Source organism: Python bivittatus, unplaced genomic scaffold (assembly GCF_059951505.1).
Source record: "Python bivittatus isolate LINGU-HERP-01145 unplaced genomic scaffold, Pbiv_v1 ctg000020_np1212, whole genome shotgun sequence".
Classification (NCBI taxonomy): Eukaryota; Metazoa; Chordata; class Lepidosauria; order Squamata; family Pythonidae; genus Python; species Python bivittatus.
Genome location: NW_028277030.1, coordinates 52941092 through 52963304, shown reverse-complemented (window position 1 = coordinate 52963304; position 22213 = coordinate 52941092). Strand labels below are relative to the sequence as shown.

The window sequence follows — 22213 nt, the reverse complement described above, 5'->3', positions numbered from 1 at the left end:
CCTGGACCAGTTTCTATAGTTCATTAAGAAGAATCTCCAAATTATTACTGTAGAATAGACTCACACCACAAATAATAATTATGTAGCTCAGCCCCTTAGGTATCTTTTTCTATGGGAGTATAGATGGCCATGAAATTAACCAGTGCTTACCTTGGCATCACATTCAATGGGTTTCTGACATTTTTCACAAAAGTGAGCAAACAGGCTGTCATAGCATTTCACACAGAAAGCATTTTCTTCCTTCATGGTATATTGTTTTCCACAAAGTGAATCCTTGCAGTGAAAGCAATTTGATTGATCACTTGCCATTTTTAAGCCTTCTTGATGCTGCTGGAAGTGGAAAGAGAAGGCATATATTGGTGAAATAATATGGCTGCAAGTTCAAGATCCCTGATTTTGGAAGTTCTGCAGTCACAGCAACCCAGAACCTCCAGGTTCTAATACAGAGGGTGGAACAGTTTTAAATCTTGATGATCCTCATTGATGATTTTGGCAATGGCTTATGTTTGTCTTTTAGATTCTATTTTTTTTTCCTGGTCCTTTAAAATATAGAAATTAAACAACTTGTCAGAGTCAATTGTGATAGTAGAGACTTGGATCCGTGAGCAGAGGATTCTTTATGGATGCTAAATAATCCTCAATAGGACCAACTGAGATCAATAGAAAAGTGGCTGGCAGATTGCTATTAGGAGACGCAGCATGAGGCATCAGCCTGCCAACCTTTGATCATTTTTAGAAGTGCTTCTCCAGAAAGATTAATTACCAGTCCATTGCAAATCTTCCTTATCCCAACCAACCCACACATGTGTATTTTTGGCCTATACAAACTGGGAAAAACATATTTAAATAAACATTCAAACTTTAAGATACAACAGAATCTTCCGAGGTTTGCAGGCAAGCTATTTTAGTCTTGTTATTTGCCCATTGGACCAGAAAGACTTTGCTAAAATTAGGACACGGGTTCCTGAGAATGAAGAAAAACAGAGTCCAAAAGAATTCCCAGTGAAGCTGATCACAAACCATCTGCTGGATTCATTGAATTCTCACTATTATGTCACTGTGCAACTCCTGCCTGTAGTATTGGGTCTATTATGGGCTTAAAGAAGAACTATCGGGGGGGGGGGGGACTTTTTCACATCTTTAGCACAGACGTGTAAACTGGTGCAAGGGAATGTGTTCTGGAATATGTCTTAGAACAAATAAACCAAATGAAAACCTCTGTTCCTGTCTTCTACTACTGATATTTCTTGATTTCTATATTTTTCTCCATGCAATGAATCACTGGTCACCTTCTAGTGCTGGCTGGATATTGTTTGAACTGATTTGCTGCCTTCCAGCTCATGGTTCATCAAATCCAGGACGGCTCATGTCAAATTGGCAGCATCCTTCAAATGCTTCCTTAAGCCCGAACTCCTTAAGGCACTGAGCTATGAATGTTGCATGCCAAATAGTTTCCTAAGATGGGGAGCACTCTGTCTCAGATTTAATGAGTCTTTTTTCTCTTTGCATCAAGATTCTTAAAAATATGAACATTAGACACAGTATTTTTTTTTAAATCAAAACAGACATGTAGCTGCAAATAAAGTAATTTTAGATTAGAGTTTTTGTGAGAAAGTATAATGTAAACATTTCAGTTTGTGGCAACTTATAATGTTAACCTAGAAATGCTAAATATATGGATTTGGCTGAACTATAGCTCAGGCCAGCTTGGTTAGGGATGAAGGATATCTGGAGTTGCAGTTCAGCAATATCAGGAATACCAAAGTTTTGACATGTGAAAATTGATTATTACTTATGTAATAATTAAATTGCTTACAATTATTACAGAATTATATTTAAAGTGTTTAAATATTATTTTATTGAAGACACTCAATGGACGCTCAATTTATTGAGAGGCTTGAAGATGCTCTCTCTACCTTTTAACTCTGTATATTTTTGTACAGATTTTTGTTTTTTATCCTTTACTTGTAAGCCACCTAGAGTCACTTGTACAGTGAGATGGGCAGCGTATAAATTTTATTAATAAAATAAATAAAATTGCATATATATCCCATCATTTCTCTGAGAATGCAAGGTGGTTATAGAGGGGTTCCCAAATTATATCTTATCAGTAAGAACCCTGTGAGATATGGTAGGTGTGCAAAGAGTGTGGCTGGCCTATAGTCCTCCAGAGGGTTCCATGGTTAAGTGAGAACTTCAAACCAGATGGCCTTGATCCTCATACAGAACCTTAACTACATCACACTGGATTATAGTCTGCTAGTGTGCAATGATTATCACACTATTTGTCATTCAAATAGTGACCAACTAGGTTCTGACAGCCTGAGCAATTCTGAGAGTATTTCTTTCTTAGACGTCAGTCTGCCTACATGATGTCTATGTGCTATGCAACATTAAGTGACCAGCTCTTGTGTAGGACTTGGATGGTTCTAGAGTATCTGCTTCAATGCTGCTTAACAGCATAGTAGGGTGGTACCAGGAATTTGAAGAACAGATATAAGTAAAGGGCAGCTGAGGATAAATATAATTATCTAAACAAGTGCTTATTAGGTGAAGGAGAGAAGAGAGCTTCCTGCTACAAAAGGTAGTTAATGGGAGGTGTCGAATTATACTGAGGGATCCCAGGACAGGAGCTTCATTTCCTTGGAATAAAGAAGACAGGTATGAATTCATTCTGATTCTAGCCTTTGCAAAGCTCCGATCTTGATCTATTTCTACAGAAACCTCAACAATGCAAAGAAGGTTCTCAAAAGACAAGCTTTCATTCCTTTGCACTAGACCCTTTCAATTTAACAGTCTGAAATTGGTTGGCTGTTTCCCACTGTAGAAGCTGCTGTTGTTGTAGATCCCAATGTATGCAGTCTCCAAACACTAGTGTTTTCTTAAGAAATAGATTTTAAAGAAGTATAATTAATATATTTGGCAAGCTGTAGATTTTCTGAAAAATTCATCTCATATCAAAAAACAAAAAGGTTAAAGTCATTTGTGTTTTCCCAGCTAAACTATGGAAAAATAGAGAGACACCCCTTCCCATCTCTTTTTTCTGATTCTCTCTCTGGATCTTGAAAGTGATCATTTAATTGTTTTTCCAGTGCTGCTTTATTTCAGTTTTAATAATTCTACCAAGCAATTTTTGACATGGTGGATGACAGTATATAACTCTCCTCATTTTGTTGGCTTACTCTTGACACTAGTAGTTCTTCACTGCTATCAATTTCATTTCTAAGTCCCTGTTAAGTCTACTTCCTTCTTAGTCTCTCTCTCTCTCTCTCTTTCTCTCTCTCTTTTTTTGCCAAAATAGCACTAACTTGGTCCTTGGAATAGGATTAAGGGTGGAGCATGCAAGGAACTCTCACATGCACTTTAAGTTAAATTCCAATCATTCCTTGTTGGGCTGGGAAGGAGAAGAGACCAAATCCAGCCTCCTATTCCTGAATTGGTCATTGAATGACCATTCAACTTTTTCCAAAGAAAAGAAAAACCTTCATGCATATAACTCATCTGCTACTTCAGTGGCTGAGGAGTAAGCATAGAAAAGGGGGAAGGTGTATAAATAACTGAAATGTGTCACTCTACATGAGTGCTCCTTTAGTGCTGAATAGAACCAGTGCAAGAAACTAGCACATTATATAGCAGCTTTCCCCAAGGTGGTACTTTTCAATGGTGTGGAGACTACCAATATTGTCAATCTTTTCAATTCCTGGTGTCCAACACAACCCGTGTAGCGCATCTCCCATGGTAGTTCTGAATAGTTAACATGCCTTTACATACAGCATTAAGCTGTAGACAAGGATCTGATTTACCAGCATTGGTATCACTTAGTAGAACTGGAAAGAGAAGATGCAGATTCTCTCTTCCTATCAGGTGGGGATCAGTGTTTTCAAATTTGCATTGGTGAATGGGGCTGACCCTGGCTCCCAGATACAGGTTTTCATCTTTCTGAAAGTATATTGTCACTTTCCCCCCTCGTACCAAGCATATGAACCAAGACAATTCAGGTGGAAGAGAACTGCTTTTCTACATGGATCACCTTGCTGGGTTGAGACATACAATGTGGGAGACAAAGCCAGTTAGAAATTCTTTTCTCTCTCTTCGTGCCACACACAAACCATTTTTTGGTATATTATGCTCCACATCAACTTGCAAAAGAGGGGTACTTCTTGCAAGAAGTTTATCATCTCCTTTTTAAAACTTTTTAATATGGATTTCATCAATAGTAAAGTTGCTTTAAATTTGGTTCTCCCTGCCTGCAGATCTGTGCTGAACTGGGTTGGGATTGGTAACTAAATAACAAATATTATTGTCTAAATATATAAGCACATGCATGAGAGGTACAACCAATATAGAATTTTCTGGTAAAATGAGTTAGTGATTGAGAACTGAGTTTTTAATTCTATTCCTAAAGGATTTATGGTATGACAGCAAGGGGGAGTAGAAGGGGATGACATGGATGGAATGCTATCTCAGACCAAAAATAGCAATGGCTTTATTTGGCATAAGCAGTGGAAAATTTCTTACCCCAGCACATTCAGAATCATCGCATTTAAGTGCTTTGCCGCGTCTCCAACTGTGTCAAAGCTCTCTGCTCTCCAAAATGACAGACAACACAATCCATTAGAACAATCCCCAACTTAAACAAATGGGCCTCATACTTTCACAGATGTTTTTCACTGGTTTTAGATCATATTAGTGGGAATAGCGCCACAAATTCCAAGCACAGAGATAAATGTTCCAATAGGAACATTCCAACATTGAAATTCAAGTTGTGGGGACAGCAGCTCCATTGGAACAATTAAAACAGGAATGCTGAACTCCTAAGGGAAATTCCCTTATAATAAATAGACACTGTTAACTGCTTCAATCCTTTGCAAAGAAACATTATAGCTTATATAGCAAGGCTGATTCAAAGAGCATTGATTTCAAGAGTTTTATTTCCAGAAATGTACTCTGTGCATAGATTACAGCCATCCTATGGCTTCTTATTTTATAAATATTTGAAAGAGAACATTGGGTAGAGGATGGAAATCTGTGGATCACTTACCATCTTTTTTTGTTCAATTAATCTGCTGGTCACTAGAACTGTTAAAATATTCTAGATTAAAAGAATTTTGGTCTGATCCAACAAACTACTCTTTATGGTTATGAATTAAGAGTTCATAGCTGGAATCATTTAGCATAGATTTCTTGCCAGCTAACCATTTAAAGAACATCAACTTTTTCTTCTATACATTTAAAACCTGAAGAGAGAACCACAGGATAATAAACCATGCAGAATTCAATTAGTAGGGTTCACATATCATTCTAAGTTTGGTTTAGAGTGTTGTGTGAAGCCAGCCACTGTGGTTGGTAAATCATGATTTATGTCTGAGCATATTGTGTGAACCCAACAAACCAGGGTCTGGTGGACATGCGACCATTTTAGCAATATAAACCTAATCAAATTAGGAATCCTAGTTGGACAAAAGAACATAGATCATACAAGACATATTACAACATATGGCTAAGGAAGCCTTTCATCTGAGTCTAGTTCTTTCCTAGGAATTCTGTAAATGAAAGAGCAAGGTATGCTCTTACAGCCTCAGTCCTTCCATCTAGAGCAGTGTTTCTCAACCTTAGCAACTCTAAGATGTGTGGGCTTCAACTTCCAGAATTCCCCAGTCAGCGTACTGGGAGTTCTGGGAGTTGAAGTCCACACATGTTAAAGTTGTCAAGATTGAGAAACTTTGATCTTTAAAGCTAGACAGATGCTAACTATGAAGAATTTTCTGTTTTATATTAACTGCCTATGTCAGGGGTTCCATTTAAGGTGGATAAATTAGAGTTCTTTCCCCAAATTTCATTTTGGTTTTGAAGTAAATAACCTTCCTTTTTGTTGCATCTTCCCTATCAGATCCACAAGATTAATGGGAGTGGTTATCCTCTAGGAATCACATACTGAGTATCTACTAGTAGCAGTTAGATGTGTTTATCCCATATGGTTAGCTTTGTTATAACTAATATAATCCCCATAAACATACACTGCTTTTTGTACATACATGGATTTCAACATATTCCTTTGAACTTCATTGTATTATCTTCCCAACCCCCAAGACTTTTTCAATCTCCTTAGTGAAATTGGAAAAGACAAGTTGGCACTGTGGTCCTGTCTTGTGCCATTTCTTTAAATTATATCCTCATCAGCATCAATAGAAAAGGGGCCTGAGACCTTTTGATCTTGACTCTACATTAGAAGCAGCAAATGCCAGATAAAACCACAAGGCAGAAATGATGAAAAAGTAAAAATGTGGCTGACTTAATCCAGGTTCATTCATGGCTGTTGGCATGGGCCTAAGACAGCCCACCAAAATGATAACACCTGCTTCTTCTGGCCCCAGAAGATAAATACAGGAATGCACTACTTTGTTGAAGAGGAATCTTTTCTGCCCCTTTGATCTCAATCTTTAAAGAAACATGCTGACTTCAATTTTACTAGAAGTTAGATTTTGTGTTTGGATAAATTGGGGGAAAAAAGTAGAGAACTGCTGTTGCTGACATTGTTGGACTAAAATATTAAGTCCTGTTCTCTTTGTCTGGTTCCTCAGTGTACAGATGTATTAACCGCCTGAATACATTCACGTAGAACCAGTGTTTACATATTAAACCTAGATCGGAGTAATACTTTTCACATTTTTCCATTTATTTTAAATTGGCATTTTAACATTATATTTACTAGCAGTAGAATAGAGTAAGTAACAATGTGCCCACAGACACTTCCCTTGATGCCCACTACACTTCCTGCTGTAACTGATTTTTATATTTCTAAGGAAAGGCATCAAACATCATCTTTAAAAAAACAACTCTGGGCTCCACCAGACCTTCTTGGACTGTATAAATGGCTGATGACTTGATTTAGAACATACCCATTTGTCAGAGAGAGAGAGAAAGGTGGCAGAGAGAGCATCTTGTAGAGCTAGAAATATTGCATTCTGGTAAATGGGGGTGTTGTGGCTGCCAGTATCCACTATCACAACCATTTTGCAAGAGTGCCCAGAAATTTCCAAACTGCCCACCAGCCATCTTGCCCAGTAATGCCTGATGCTGGTCTTTAAGTTATAGTTTAAGATGTCAAGATGACAAATGATGGACAGTCACTTTAGGTGGTTCACAGAATAAAGGATTATCTTTATTAGCATTAATCTTATTGCTTTGGGAAAAAACATTTGTCCTGCCTTCTTTGATATTTTGGCTCTCTAAAGCTAACAACCCTGTTTCAATAAAAGTTACAAGCATTTTACAACAAATGGGTTCTCATTATTTTGAGGCAAAGCAATCATATTTGATTTGATGACAAAGCAAAAACATACAAAAGTATACAAACAAGAAAAGCAATTTACTAATTAGTATGGAAATTCACATTAAGACCTCTGTATATTGTATCTGTCACCCTTCCTTCACAGTTTATGATTGTATAAAATAAAACTCCAGGGTCCTTTTAGGAGAAAAGCAGTTTTTTATTACTGTCGTCCAGACAAAATGTACAGTAATTGCATAAAGATAGACTGCGTAACACCATACAGGTAATAATGACTGACGCTTTGGGAAACTATAGACCTTGCCTGTAGTGAAAGCTTTTGCCATTAACATATACAGAATCATTTGCAGGAATCTCCCAAGTTGGGAATGAAAGATCACCCCCTCGCTATTTGAGAAATCACCTAGCTATATATATAGTAACAGTCGTAGATATATTGAGGTATTTAGAGATCAGAGGATTCCCAAAGTAGACTTCTACAGAAAAAGTGTAGATGCGCAGAACCAGGGTTGATCCTTGTCTTCCTATTCTGTTCTCTTCACTGAATACCATTAAAGTGGAAGAATCGTTCAAGAAATGCTGAACCATCAACACTACCTATAGATGCTGACGCAGGTAGTACTTTCCTCCTGTAGGATCATTTTATTTAGTTCAATGAATCCTTTCTGGACTATGATTACATTTGTGGAGCTTCTTCCTCTTAAGCAACTTGAAAAACCTAGAAGCTTAAAAGCTCTGGGTCCACATCACAATGTGTACAGGGAGCCAGGGAACAACAGATGGACAGAGCTGCCCAAGTCTGTAAGTAACTTAAAGTGCAAAATGAAATTATCCAAAGGGATTAGAAACAATTTTAGAAATGTCTTTTCTTTCACACGCTAGGCTGGTATACACTGTTTTGGGCTACAATCATATTTCATGTCCCTGAGAGTAAGCCTCACTGAAATTAATTGATGTTATATATTAGTAGGATTGTACTGTTGGTGTTAATCTGTCATTGATACATTTAAAATCTGCAATTAAATGGTTTTTTTCCTGTCATAAAAAGACTTTGAGAAACACCATGCCAGTAATGATCAAAGCCATTTTCAAATACACTGCTTATCATAAATGCTGCCACTGTTTTCATTTGCTTCTACAGATTATGACATCATAAAGTGACTTGAATGGTAGCAGAATGAAATGAAATGACAGATGATGTGGTGGGAAAAAAATCATCCATGATCCTATGAACCACAGCAATGGAGATCAGAAACAAAGTTCTTTATGATACTTTAGTAAGAAAACCCAGCCAATCAGACCAAGACCCAGAATACAGATTTACAAAGGATTATAAAAGAAAAAAATATGTTATCATTCATGAATAACTGATTAGATTCACATAGACAAGAAAAGCCCCTAACTCTACGTCAGCAGTGAAGTTATCCAAACCTTGAAGCCTGGGCTGCATTCTTGCTTTCACCCCTCATCTACATTCCTTCAATATTACAAGTATTACAAAATGACCCCTTTTTACACTATCCTGTGCCTGACATTTTTACACATTCTAGCTTCTGCTCCCTTCCACAGGATCCCACGAAATTAAACTACAGCACCAAAGAGTCCCTTGTTTTTAGCTTCCTTGGCTTTTAGCTTATTGTTTTTACATAGTTACATTTCTATTGGTAGCCCAGAAATATGATTTTAAACGGAAAAATCAATTCTTAACTAAGTAAACTAAGTATCCACCTTTGCAGATATGTTTTCAGCTTTCAAACACCACAGTGACAACAGATTTATAGACAAATTCATCCTATCCAGCTTGGGAAAAATATTTTAAGAAAAGTCAAGAGCATGTAATATCAAGAAAATATTAAAATAAACATCACACAGGAACAAATGACATCAGAATTTTTTTCTCATTGTAATATATTAAGATCTAGATTTATACTTGCTAATTTTATTCCCCCCCCCTTTTTTTTTGGTTAAAGCACCAACCCACCTGACTCTTAGTTCTGAGAAAGTTTCATTTAGACATGAAGTTTGTTGATTCAATTTTTTAAAATGTTTATGATAACCTTTGTTTCATCCTTTTAAAATTATTTAATTGATGTCAGACTACCCAGGAATTTTTCCAAATAGTAGTACATTAATCTCTTGTAGCTAACATGTCACTCTCTTCGGTGTAAGGTTGGTTTCATATTTATACACAAAAATTTGCTTCATTAAAACACCAAATTTGTTCAACAAGACCAAATCAACCAAATATGGCATGATCCATACCTAAAATGGAAGCCTTAGATACTTTCAAATGATTCCTAGCTGTACTAATCACAAGACACTGCCTTTGATTATTCTACCCTTTTTTACATAAGAAAAAGCTACGTGCTGGGAATATTCACTAGGCTTAGAAGTCCTGAATTTGAAGCAGAGCGATTACACCCTAAAAGGTACATCTAGTAGTTCTTTGCAAGACCTTCAAGTTTTACAGAAGTAAAAAAATAAAAAAAAGTTTTTAAAAAAGCAGGGGGGACTTAAAGTTCCCTCCTTTCTCCCCAAAGGGTTTAATGAGCACTGAGCATGCTCCTGTGAATTGAACTACTTCTTGGGAACCCTGTCTATAAAACTGGGCTGCTATGCAGAAGTAGGGCTAGGATCAGGAAGTGCTGCTGATTCTACTATTTGTGATGAAGGAGCCTCTTACATTTCAGAACTTCAGTGCTTTCTTGAACCTGTAGAGAAAAAGAGCCCTATTCAACCTCTAAGTACAAAAATAAGTGTGGCAGTTTCAGCACAGCAATGCATTTCCACAAATGTACAGTGTGAGTGAATGCAGAAAATTTGCAGAATGGCAAACAGAAGGCATCTGCTGATTCCAGGTAGGATTCTCTGTTGTAGCTGGTCCTTCTTATTGAGGCATTTCTAAATTTTAAATATTAGCCTGTCTCTAATATGTGCAGTTTCTGGAGGTCTAAAAATGGATTCTTTCTATTTTTTTAAAAGCTTGAAACTATCATAAAGGGTTGACATAATTATTGACCATAAAATAATTTTAAAAAAGATCTCAGCAATCTGGTCCAAAGGCAAATGAAAATAATCATCTTGCTGAAGCTAAGGAAGTTTGCACACCAGGATACAGTTGTAAGAAAAATAAAAAAGCATGAAGTTCAAGGTATTATTTCCAGCTTAGGCAGATGCATACAGTAGATGTTGCTATGACACAAAGAGTAATTGCAACAAAGTTCAAAAATTTGCTGTTTGACTAATTCAAAACACAAATCCCTACCTCTGGTTCCATTGGTTGTAGGATGCAGATGCAAATGCCTGTATTGGGAACTGGTGTGGTTAACTGTTAGCAATTGGCACTGGGTGCAAGAAATTCAAGCTTGCACCTTTGCTCCTTCCCAAAGCAGCATACTGAATGGCAAATAGCAACATCTTCTTATGGTGCAATTATGGCCCATCAGAAAGTGAAGCAAGATTGATGGATTTATTTATTAATCTGGTAAATTTATATAGCCACCCATCTCATCTATGTTACTATGAGCAGATTCCAGGGTGTGTGTCTGTTCTGTGGCTTCTCTGTGCCTGTGAAATTCCCAAGCACAGGAAATACATATGATCCAATTTAAGAGTTCATATTGGAAGATACTTTATCAAAACAAGTGTTTTGTTTGCTTAATTGGAATTTTTTTAAAGGAGGAGGGCAGTGTGATTATCAGTTCTTCTAAGAAACCTTTATATTTCTTACTGTAAGAATGGGCTCTCTAAAAGACTCTAACCCATTCATTATTTTTTCCTCATAAATAAATAAGGAAGCAAGTGACATCTCCCCTGTTCCTGCCTGAGCATTGCTCACCCCTTTATAGCCCCTTACTCTATTTTCTTTGCATCTATGCCATTTACTCCACCCTACTCTAAGAATGATCTTACTAGCAATGTACCACACAAGGGTGGTAGATTCCTTTTGGTAGCAGTAAATTACTTGGTTGGAATTTATTTAATGTAGCAAGGAACCTATAATTTAAAAAAATATATATATGGTGTATTTATAATTACTTGTAAATAAGGGCACACATAATTAATAGGTATAAATATGACTTCTAATTGCAGATTAACACAAATCTTATCTTGCAGCATTACTCTATTTATTTTTCCAGAAATGTTCCCTATTCCATTTTAATAGTTCTTCTTAGAACAAATATAACCACAAAACAGTTCTGGAGTATCTAATGTTAATTAGTCCTTCCAATGCATCATATACATACTTCCTTAAAAGTTGTTTTTGATATGGATATTTTTCCACTACCCACTGAGTGAATATTAATTGATACATTTTGGTTCAATAGGATTACAGGAAGAAAAGAAACTAAGTTATACATTGTACTTCATAATGGCAGCTGCAGGAGGAGATGCTTAGTATAGTTTTGATTAACATTTTGAAATATTAACGCAGATAATAAATTAGAAAAGGAAAATAACATGTTGAGATACTCACCTTTTTCTAACAGTTGCTTCTCGTGATACTTGGACATGAGAACAAAGGATCCCAAAGAAACAAGCGCAGCCCACTAGCCCTATTTTATTTCTGTGAGAAGTTTCTGGTTTTGGAAAAGGCAGCCAAGAAGGTCACTCTGCTTCCTTCAGATCTCAAACAGCTGACTCCCTTCCTATTTATCATTACACACAGCCTGCCAATTGGAATGAAAATGCATGGAGGAGGGTCTTAAACAGGCTTATACTTCACAAGCAGGGAGGAGACTTTTCAAAGATCTAGGCATTTGAGAAACCACAATTGGCAAAATAACTTGGCCTGTATTGATTCTCCATATAAAAGCATTGATCATGTGGAGCAGTTCTTTCCTAAATCAGAGTTGGCTGGTTCACATACTGTACTGAATTAAGCGAAAACTAAACCAACCACATGGTGGCTTAGTGAAATATATGAACGCAGCCACTGACTCACAAGGTACCACATTTTATGGGACTGTCCAAGTTGGGCCATGTTTCCATAAATTCTAGCAGTGCTAATATGAACTGGGGTGGCCGTGAGCTCGATTTTTCAGAAAATTCTCCTCCTTTGGAAGCATTTTTAATGGATGTCAGCCTAAATTTTATTTAAAGGCAAAAAATAACAAGCAGGAAAAGCCTTGAAGCCACTCATCTGCAATGGACACCCAAGCACCAGACTGATAGCTCATTTGATCACTATCTTCCCTGGTAAAATGTTATTTGTATAAAACCATAGTGAATAATGCTATATTTGCAGCATTAGACATGTATTAATACATATAAAAGTCACACATTATCACACCAAAAAGTTTCCATTTTTTGGTTATGCATTTCCTCTTTTAGGGCAATGGGTTGTTAATGTGAATCAAGGTCACCTAGGTGCTATCTCTGTCTGATGCAGATCCAACAGTACAGATGACAGCTTCTCATTTCAATTTTGCTAACTGCAATTATATTGGTGTAGAAAGAAAAGCTGGTCTCAAATGATTGACATTTTAGTGTGATGCTATACTGTACATGTTCCTTGAGAAATACATCCAAATGAATTCACTGGAGCTTACTCCAGATAAAAGCCTGTCAAGCAGCAGCCTCATTACATTATTTTAATTTTTAGGAAATTAAAACTTATGCTGAACTAAGCCAATTGTCTGCTTAGTCCACTAATTGATTCAATTATGATGGAGAGTAAAATTACTGATTTAGTGGGACTATGCAAAGCATTCAGACAAGGTGCTTGGAACATACTGGAGCATGAACAAAGCATTTCATCTTTCGAAAGGCTTGTGCAACTACGAACAGCCTCCACCGCAAACCACAGTGATGTCACAACGTTGCCATAATCACACAAATGCTGCAATTATATACTTGTTTCAGACTGTCTGATGCAAGTACACACGTCATAGCACTTTTGTGATTACATCACCATGTGCACATTTTGAAGTGGCTGTGCATGCACTCACAAGTGAAACATTTGGAACAGTTTCCAAAAGCAGCTGTGAGACCTGAGGATAAAAGATGCAGCTGCTTTCATGATTTGGAGAAGTGCTTCTTTGGGGCTTGTTTGAATGCTTTGAGGACTCCAAGCTCATCCAGAGGTTTTTCCTTCAGTTTGCCTAAATGGCAACTGGAATTGAACAAACTTTTTAACCTAGAAAGCCCAATGATCAGTATTAGTTCTATTTTATTTGCAAATTACTCTGCAATCTGTAGAATAAATTACTTGTAGGCATGAGTAGAAATTATTGCATATAATTGGAGCTTTCTTCTAGGATTCCCCTACTTTTCTAAAATAAATAGTGAATTAAATAAATTGTCAGAGTTCCCACTGCAAAATGTTGAGCTCCACCCTAATTGCCTGTCCAACTTATTATATTCATGCCCTCTTTCAAACTCATTTCTGCATGTAACCTTTACAGTTGTTTTCATATTACAGAATATATAAAAACTACAAGTATCATTTCCTTTATCTGTTGCACCAGACAAATTTGAAATACAGATTCACATAGGGACACAGTAGTATCTAATAAATGCCCATGGTTATCTGGTTTGAAACCAGTTTCAGAAAGTTATAATTTTGATACTTCAGGGTATTAAAAAGATAGAATAAATATTCTAACATATTAAAATTGGTTCTTTTTTGCTTATAAGACATAGCAAAAGATCTGTAATCCTCTAGTTAAAATAAATATTTGAAAACCTCATTTGTTTTAATTAAAACATTTAAAAAATATTATTTCATTCAGAGGTTCTTACAAATACATCATTTTATGTACAATATTTATAGTTTAGGGTAGACAATCATATAAAACTATATTCAATAACCAGGTAATTATGCCAAAATGCTTGTGTAAAATGAGAGTCAGAATATTTGTGTAATTTGCTTCTGTCATCTGTTTTTTAATCATCAGCATAATGCTATGCTGTTTGGCTGTGACATGAGGCACAGCTGATTACAACAGATCCCATATATGCTAAAACTCATAGTTACATTCAGAACAAATAAGACCGAGAGACTGCTACCTAATATACACCTAAAGCCAGCATGAGGTGATTTACTTGGCCACTTTTACCATATGGCAAGTAATAAATTAGCAACTCATCCTTATCTGTAAATGATTGAGTGCTCCATGCAAACTTGGGCTGAAATCCTGGGGGATACTGCTGGTTCCCAGTTTTCATATGATTTTAAATCACTACCCTGTCATTTTATTTCTCTGATCCTTTCCAGTATCTAAAGCAAGAAGTAAATGAATCAAACTAGTACTGTTTTCATTACAAGGAGATCCTGAAAGTTAATGTCGGATTTTAATGAGGATGTATGGGGAAAAAAATACAGATCGATTCAGATCCTTTCACATTTGGACATAACTAGGGGGATGTTTAGGAGAGCTGATTACTGTGCATTGCTCCAAAATGATTCTTTTCAATCACCAGATCAAAATTATACCGCAGTGTTTAATTCCGGTTTACGTAAGAACAAAGAAAGAAAGGAAGCCCAGGCATATAGAATAAGATAAGACTGTCCTCAAAATGAAACCCGGAGGCAGTGAGGCAAGCAGAATACCGAAGAATGAAAGCAGAAAGAAAATGGAAGTGATGTAAGCAGCAGAGGTCTGACCCAAAGGGAGGGAGAGGGAGGGAGGGAGAGAAGGAGAGAGGGAATGTGGAGGACAGGTTCAAAATAAGCTAGAGAAGACAGGATGCTAGCATGGAACAACTGGGTCCATGGATGGGAGTGTGGGAAAACAGGAGGGTAAGACCTGGGGCAAGGCAGGGAGAAAAAAAATCAGTCCAAGAGGGAGGGAAGGAAGAAAAGATTCTCATACTGAGGCAAGTAATTCTGCTATGATTTCAAGGCCAAACACATTTCCGAGGAATCCCGTTTGGTAGAAGACAACCCTGCTTCCCCTTGAGATCCAGCTGCCTTGTCATAATCCTATTTCATTCCTTGCCCCGGAGCCAACCGATGCAAATTATATTACACATTCAGACAAGACATGGGAAAACAAAAAAGAATCTGGCATTATAAAACTTGCTAACATGCTAGTGCCACAAGAGCAGTACCATACTATTGCGTATAAACTGAAAAATAACAGGAATGAAACATGACTGTCAATAAACCAAATGCCTAATATAGTGTTAAAGACTGACTTAACTTATATTGCCAACACAAATAGATATAATCAAAGAAAATAGCAACAAGGGGAATACGAAGGAGAGTTACACTTGGTACAAAAATAAAATCCTCTAAGAATAGCACTAGGACAAAATAACTCACTCAACAAAACTGAGAAATACAAAAACTGATGAAAGGGCAAGTGATCAGTTATAACTTATTTTTTCTTCTGAAAGAAAATAAAATCCTGTATCATGGATACTGAAGAAGCTTCTAGCAATAAGCAGCTACAGATCTTACTTAAAGTTCATTTACTATACGAATATGCTAACAAAAACATAAGATAAAGTAAACTTGACCCCTAAGGAATCTTAAAAACTTTGCGTCAGGCAAATTCTACCCCACTCCGCAAAAATATCAAAATGGTGCTATACAGATAGTCCCTGGATGACCCATAGTTAAGAATGGGGCCTATTGTAGCAAAATCTGAGTTAAATACTCAATTATTCGAGTTAAATACACAATGGTTTGAGTTCATTACACAATACTACATATACAGTATTATACAATAACACTGTTCCAGCTTACATACAAATTTGACTTAAGGACAGGCCTTGGGAACAAAACTCGTTCTTAAACTGGGGACTACCTGTATATGAAGATAGTACCTAATACCAGACAATTTTGGCCACTTCCATTTTCTCCATGATAATATTGTTTTGATTTTGCCATTGTAAAAGCTTACACAGAGTGCTATGTATTCTTGACCAAAAAATCACAATGTATGTTTCAAAAAGGTAACCAGTTACAGTGGTGATGGGTACACGGTTGGAAGACCTGAAAAAACAGGTTAGGGATAGACTGTCATGGAGAAAAAATCATCTATGTGGTTGCTAAGAGTCAACACTGACTTGATGGTACACAATTAATTTTAAGGGAAAAAATCTGAAGATCACTGTTTCCACCTTTCTCCAGTGGGAAGCTGGAACACTCTAGATCCAAACCTCAGTCCTGTATGTTACCAAATGTCTCAGAATAATTCAGTCTTAAGGCAAGTCATGATTTTGTAAAAATACTAGAATTCCTAAGTGGAAAAAAAAAATCTGTGTGGTATCGGACCAAATCAGCTTAATTTATGAAATTGTAGGTTTGCAAATTTCAAATAATTTCCTAGACAGCATTCTATGAAATCTGAAAGTTGGCATAGCCCTGCATAAAATTAAAGCAATTTAATAATACTATTACAAGTGTAAATAGTATATTTTAGACTTGGAGATCACTGCTGCAGGCAGCCACAGTCTCCAGAACCGAGTATTTATTTATTCTGTTTGTAAGCCTGCCTAATAATCAACTGATTCAAGCTATATGAAAACGAAGCAAATCAGTTGCCCAGTGCCCAAAATGTAAACATTTTTGTTAAAAAACCTTGTTGGTTATTTTCCCTTTCTTCATTATTAATATTCAATGAGTACTACTTGAGTAGATGCACACACTGCTACCACACCATCAGCTGCTGGGTTTTTTGTATTTCAAGCAAAGCTTCTAAAAGCCAAGGCTATTTCAGGCATTATCAGCAATGTTTTTCTCTAAGAAAATATTCTGACTCTTTGAGAATCCTGAATGAAGTTTATTAGGTTTAGCATTCCTCTGTTACAGAAGATTTTCTGGGCCTGAGAACAAGATCTTTGACAGAGCCAGACAGCTCTTGAAGCTCTTTCCAGATTGCTTCTATGCTTTCTTCTGTGTTCACGGTACTATTGACTGAATCATCATCACCTTGCCCAATCTTCTTGTTTTGACTGATCAGCTGCTTCACTACTAACCCCTGGTATTTGACAAGAAGAGAATGCTGATCCTAAAAGAAATAAATAAAAATTCAAAGTGGCTTCTATGAAGGCTAATTAGATGTTACAAATGAAACAGACAAAAATAAACTCAAAAATGCAGAGAAGCAGGGCGGACTAAAAGAAGTGGTAGGCCATGAGTTCCAGTTTGCCTTAGGCATGGAAGCCAGCTGGGTAACTTTCTCTCAGTCAGCTCACCTCACAGGGTTGTTGTTGTTGTGGGGAAAATAGGAGGTGGGAGAAATATGTATCCCTCCCTGAGGTGCACAAAATAAAAGTGAAACACAAATCTAACCAATTAAGTTATTAATTAATGCTTTCTGAACATAATTATAAGCACATCTTGGGATCAAAGTAAAAGAGAAATGTGAAATTCTGTACATAGTGTCACATAATATTTTTAGTTCTTTTATGAAGACTATTTCAGATCCAGGAATGTCACATAATAGCTGCACCAAAGGCCTAATTTGTTAACACAGAGTTATTTGTGTTTCATTTCCCTGCAGACAAAAATATTTTGCTAAATAAGGTAATAGAAATGCAACCATTTACAGCACAATTCTATACATCTACATAAAATTAAGCTGCGTCAAATTCAATTGATCTCCTCCAGTAAATGAACACAGCAGTGCCCACAAGCGGCGCAACTGAAGAAAGGGAGAGAGATAATTAGAATGTTGTATCTATTACTGCATTCCAAGCTACACCAGTTTCTACTGGTCAGATTAGAAATCCTATGTGCTTGTGGGAAAGCTATTTTTGACTATGCCAGGCTAGCATAGCTTCCAGTCCAAGAATCAGACTTTTTGAAAGGTCCATGAGATTTTGGATCCAAACTACTACTCTCTACTTCTCAACCACCCCCAAAATACATAGTTTAGGATAATGTTTCTCAATCTTGGCAACTTTAAGATGTGCAGACTTCAACGTTGAAGTCCACATATCTTAAAGTTGCCACGGTTGAGAAACACTGGTTTAGGGGCTCTAAACTGCTATTATACAACAGGAACTCTGTCATAGCAAAGTCTCCTCCTCTAGCCAAAGGCTTCCTCTACTTCACTGTAATTCTGCCAGTCCTTCAGAAATAGGGGTTTATTAATGCACTGTAAGTCATTCAAAAATGACTTATCTTAATGTCAGCATTTTCCCTTCTTTTGCAACCCCGCCCCCCCCAAAAAACCCTATTACAGAAAGCCAAGACCCAAAGATAGCAAGCCAGACTATAATAGTAATAATAATTACTATTATTATAATAAGAATTGAACATCATGAGGCCAGGGTGAATATGGAGATTCTTTTGCAAGCTGCAGACAGTCTTAGAGGAGAAGAACCCCAAAAAGGAAGTACTGCTGGAGCACAGAAAAGAAATACCAAAGCTGATGGCATGAAAAGGCACTGGCCCAATTGTACATGTAGGTCTGAAAAGACATGAGGCCAGCCAGGTGCAAAATAAGTACAAAAAGGAAAAGGGCCCTCAATCCTAGGGTGCGGGCTGCAGTGCTGCTTATGAAAGGAGACAGACCAGGAAGGAAAGAAGAAGCTTTGAGATTCGGACCTGGCTTCTTCCGACAGCCTAGACTCTGTCTGGCCAACAGTAATTGTAGGGGCATGTTGTGAGTATGGTGTGTTTGAGGTGCATAACTCTGCCTTACTTTAATAAACAAACTCTCAATTACTGGAAGAACCTCTCAGTATTCATCGGGAACTTCAATGCCTGAGTTGTGGTTGCATAAAATTCATGAGTCTACTGAATGAGAGTATGCATGGTTTCCAATAAATTAACCCACCATACACCAGGACTGGGCATCGTTCTTCTCTTTGCCTCCCTCTGCTCTTTGTCTAGGCAAAAGCCGATGACCCTTAGAGTCAGAAACTCAAAGGGGAGAGTTTGGCACTTGTGTCCCTATGGTCAGTGAATGAAGTATGGTTGTCCATGAGTGGGACAAAGGAAAACGTTGCAACACATTCCAATTAAATAATCTCCTAGTTTTCAGTGAAAATACCTCTGGGATCTTTGTACTTAAGAAGGCAATTATCTGTGGCACGCATCTTCCTGGTGCATGAAGCATGGAATGGGTTGAGAACTGAAACAGCAAGACTGATGTCAGATGGAGAATAAGAGCTGGATCTTCGGTGACTTTCAGATGTTCAATCAGAGCTTGTCTATGCTGAAACAGGATTTGTCTAATGAATGAAACAGGAAGAACGTTTAAGAAAGTTTTTTCATCAACTGAATTTTGTTGAGATTTACCGTAATAATGAACACCTCTGCAAAAGTATTAAAAAAACACATAAAGCTATGGGCTTGGATTATCCCCCTGGAAGCAAATATGCATATTAAATACAGCTAAATATTGCCCTATCTACCTATCTACCTACCTATTCACCCATCCAGAAAATTGAAAATATTTCAACTGCATCTCATTTTGGACTCCTATAACTTTTAAATACAGGGGAAGGGTAATAAATGTCTAAGAATTTAACAGGACTTCATTATATGAATATTGTAAAAATTTTCAATTTTTCTATCCATAAAGTATTACAAAGAAATCTAGACTTATGAGTGAAGTTGAAAATTGTGGTTAGAGGATTAATTTCTGTTTGCACAGAATTTTTTTTTATTGAATTGCTGTAAGCAACAGGACTTGTCAGGCAGCAATGCGGGAGAAACATTTGCACCTACTGTTTAAAACTGTAATAATCTGTACCAGCCAAAAGAAAAAAAAAAATAACGGCATTGGCAAATGTTCACCATCTGGGCCTGCCTGTAGTAATACCTATAGCTCTTTCCAGGACATTCCCATAATCTCTTTGATCCCATCCTTCTACCTTCTCTCTGGTGTCTTCACCTCTTCATTGCTACTCCATTCCTTCATATGGACTCATGCTCCTACGAGTGTTATCATGTGATGATAATCTGAGTTAAAGCTGCCCATTCTGGCCCAACTAAAATAACTTATTCCTACATTTAATTTGGTATGTTTCATTTCAGATTTGACAATTTTAATTTCATTTTTTCCCATAATCTTTGTTCTGATTATAGTAACACAAAACCAAAACCAAAACCAAACTGAACTTTTTGTGAGCAGACATCCTTGCAGTGTTGGTCAGACCATGTCACAACCTCCTGATCTACTTGTGGACTTTTTAAACACTTCCCCAGGAACTAGATAAATGCCTTTCAATCCAGAAGTCTTGTCATCTGGCATACAGACCAGTCTAAATGTTACAGTCTTGACCATACAGTTTTCTTGAGAACAGTGCAGAAGTAGTTCGCCACTGTCGTCCTCCAGTCTTGAATTTGAAGTTTTTTTCCCTCCTGTATCAGTTGACTTTCTTTGGGCAGAGTACCACCTGCTATCACCTAACCTATGGATTAGTCTTGGCTTTCCTACTCCCCTTATCTTACTGGCAAGGGTGACTCTACCAGGAACTCATGCTCCCAGTGGCACTGCTGTCAAGGTCACTGGCGCCACTGTACATCCTTAACACATCAAGATGTAATCCTCCACTGTCCCCAAATTAAGTTACCTTTCTTTCTTCTTATCTCCCCTTTTCACCATAATATCACAAGCCTCTGCAGCAGCATCAAGACAGGAAACAAATTCTTCCAAAGTCTTTAAAAAAATACAAGCAAACTTGTATCACTTCAAATTCCAGCAATTTCTCTAGCAGAAACATTTTTTTCTATACATATAAAAAGAGTAAATCAATGAATCACCAGAAAGGGAGAAAGAGAGAGAAAATGCCATCCATCTATCTGTAGCAGGGGTATTATGTACCATAGACAGGACTGCAATAGTGTCGGTGAGATATAGGGTAAGCCTTGGAGGGATCAGATATAATGTTTTGATAAATAAAAATTAAATTAAATATATGATTTTGGATAAATGCAGTCAAATGAAAAGTGATTCCACCCCTGAATCTGATCACTGATCATGAGGACATACCGTTCAAAGGTGCTGCTCCCTTTTCTCTCTCTTTACCCACTACACTTTATAAGAATAGTTCTATCACAGTAAGTCAATTAAGAAAAAGCTAAATTCAATGCTTACCACAAGGGATGGAATACAATGTGATGGATCAAATGAAAACTACCCACAATTCATATGGATTTCATTCATAAGCAAAACAGTATATTTTTTAAAGCTAGTCTGACATTTTCCACTAACTGCTAAAATTTAATTAACTTTTCCTATTCCTATTAGAAAGTTTTATAACTCTCTTCTTCCAAATGGACATCCGAAAACTAATTTTCTATCACTGCTGTCCCCACTCTCACCCCCACTTTGATTTCTGTACTGATAAAACTTCATGTCTAGGTTCATTCAGTTCATTTTTCCCAACCTGCTCAGTACTAACCCTACATCAGGCTTAATGTCTACATATTTCAAAATGTTATTAAGAGAATAAGTAACTAACAAAATCCTTCAATAAATTAATTACAAAATAAAGCACTTTGTTGACTGGAACTTACCTTGCCATTCAGAGAAATGTGAAGTTTTGTTAAAGGACCTCTTGTCTCTTCAGATAATGTACTTAGAATTTTTTTCCTCATCTATTTGAGTTTGAAGAAGAATATGAAATGGAGAAGATGACGTAAGGTTCCAATGGTCTAATTTATTTATTTCTTAAAGTATTTAAATATCTCATTTTTAAAAAATATCAATTTATTCTAAAAACTGGCTTATATATACGTGTGTGTAGTTTATTTGCCCCAATCTTTCTCATCCATATTCTTACACCTTAAAACAAGAAAAGAATTGGATGATAGTGTTGTAAGTAATTTTGTCATTTACATGCTAGTCTGGGAAACAGGCAGTAAATATTGAAAGTTTCACCTTTAGGTACTTATATGTGGAGAAGGAAGAAACATATATCCTAAATGGCAACTTAATCCTAAATGACAAGATCTCTAGCTTAATTTCTTCTTGTTTAGATTATTTCTACATATTCTAGGCTGCCCTTAAA

The 22213-nt window shown here is 36.8% G+C and overlaps 2 protein-coding genes across 8 annotated transcripts in view; both read right to left on the bottom strand.

Moving 5' to 3' along the window:
• The window catches only part of FHL5 (four and a half LIM domains 5), a 29837-nt gene extending 17824 nt beyond the window's left edge, over nt 1–12013 (bottom strand). For 3 of the 7 annotated variants that reach the window (XM_007433074.4, XM_025169727.2, XM_025169729.2), the window contains exons 1-2: nt 11769–11970; nt 151–330 (exon numbers count right to left, since the gene is read on the bottom strand). In XM_007433074.4, the coding sequence (XP_007433136.1) occupies nt 151–309 (159 nt within the window). In that variant the 5' untranslated portion in view covers nt 310–330; nt 11769–11970. Of the gene's footprint in view, nt 1–150; nt 331–11768 lie in introns of all 7 variants that reach the window. The other 4 variants (XM_025169726.2, XM_025169725.2, XM_025169728.2 and 1 more) reach the window with 4 other exon arrangements.
• Nucleotides 12014–17004: 4991 nt separating this feature from the next.
• Nucleotides 17005–22213, bottom strand: part of UFL1 (UFM1 specific ligase 1) — a 36841-nt gene continuing 31632 nt past the window's right edge. Inside the window, exons 16-19 of the mRNA XM_007433075.3 lie at nt 21720–21800; nt 20774–20859; nt 19246–19426; nt 17005–17253 (exon numbers count right to left, since the gene is read on the bottom strand). Of these exons, the coding sequence (XP_007433137.1) occupies nt 17035–17253; nt 19246–19426; nt 20774–20859; nt 21720–21800 (567 nt within the window). The 3' untranslated portion in view covers nt 17005–17034. The remainder of the gene's footprint in view (nt 17254–19245; nt 19427–20773; nt 20860–21719; nt 21801–22213) is intronic.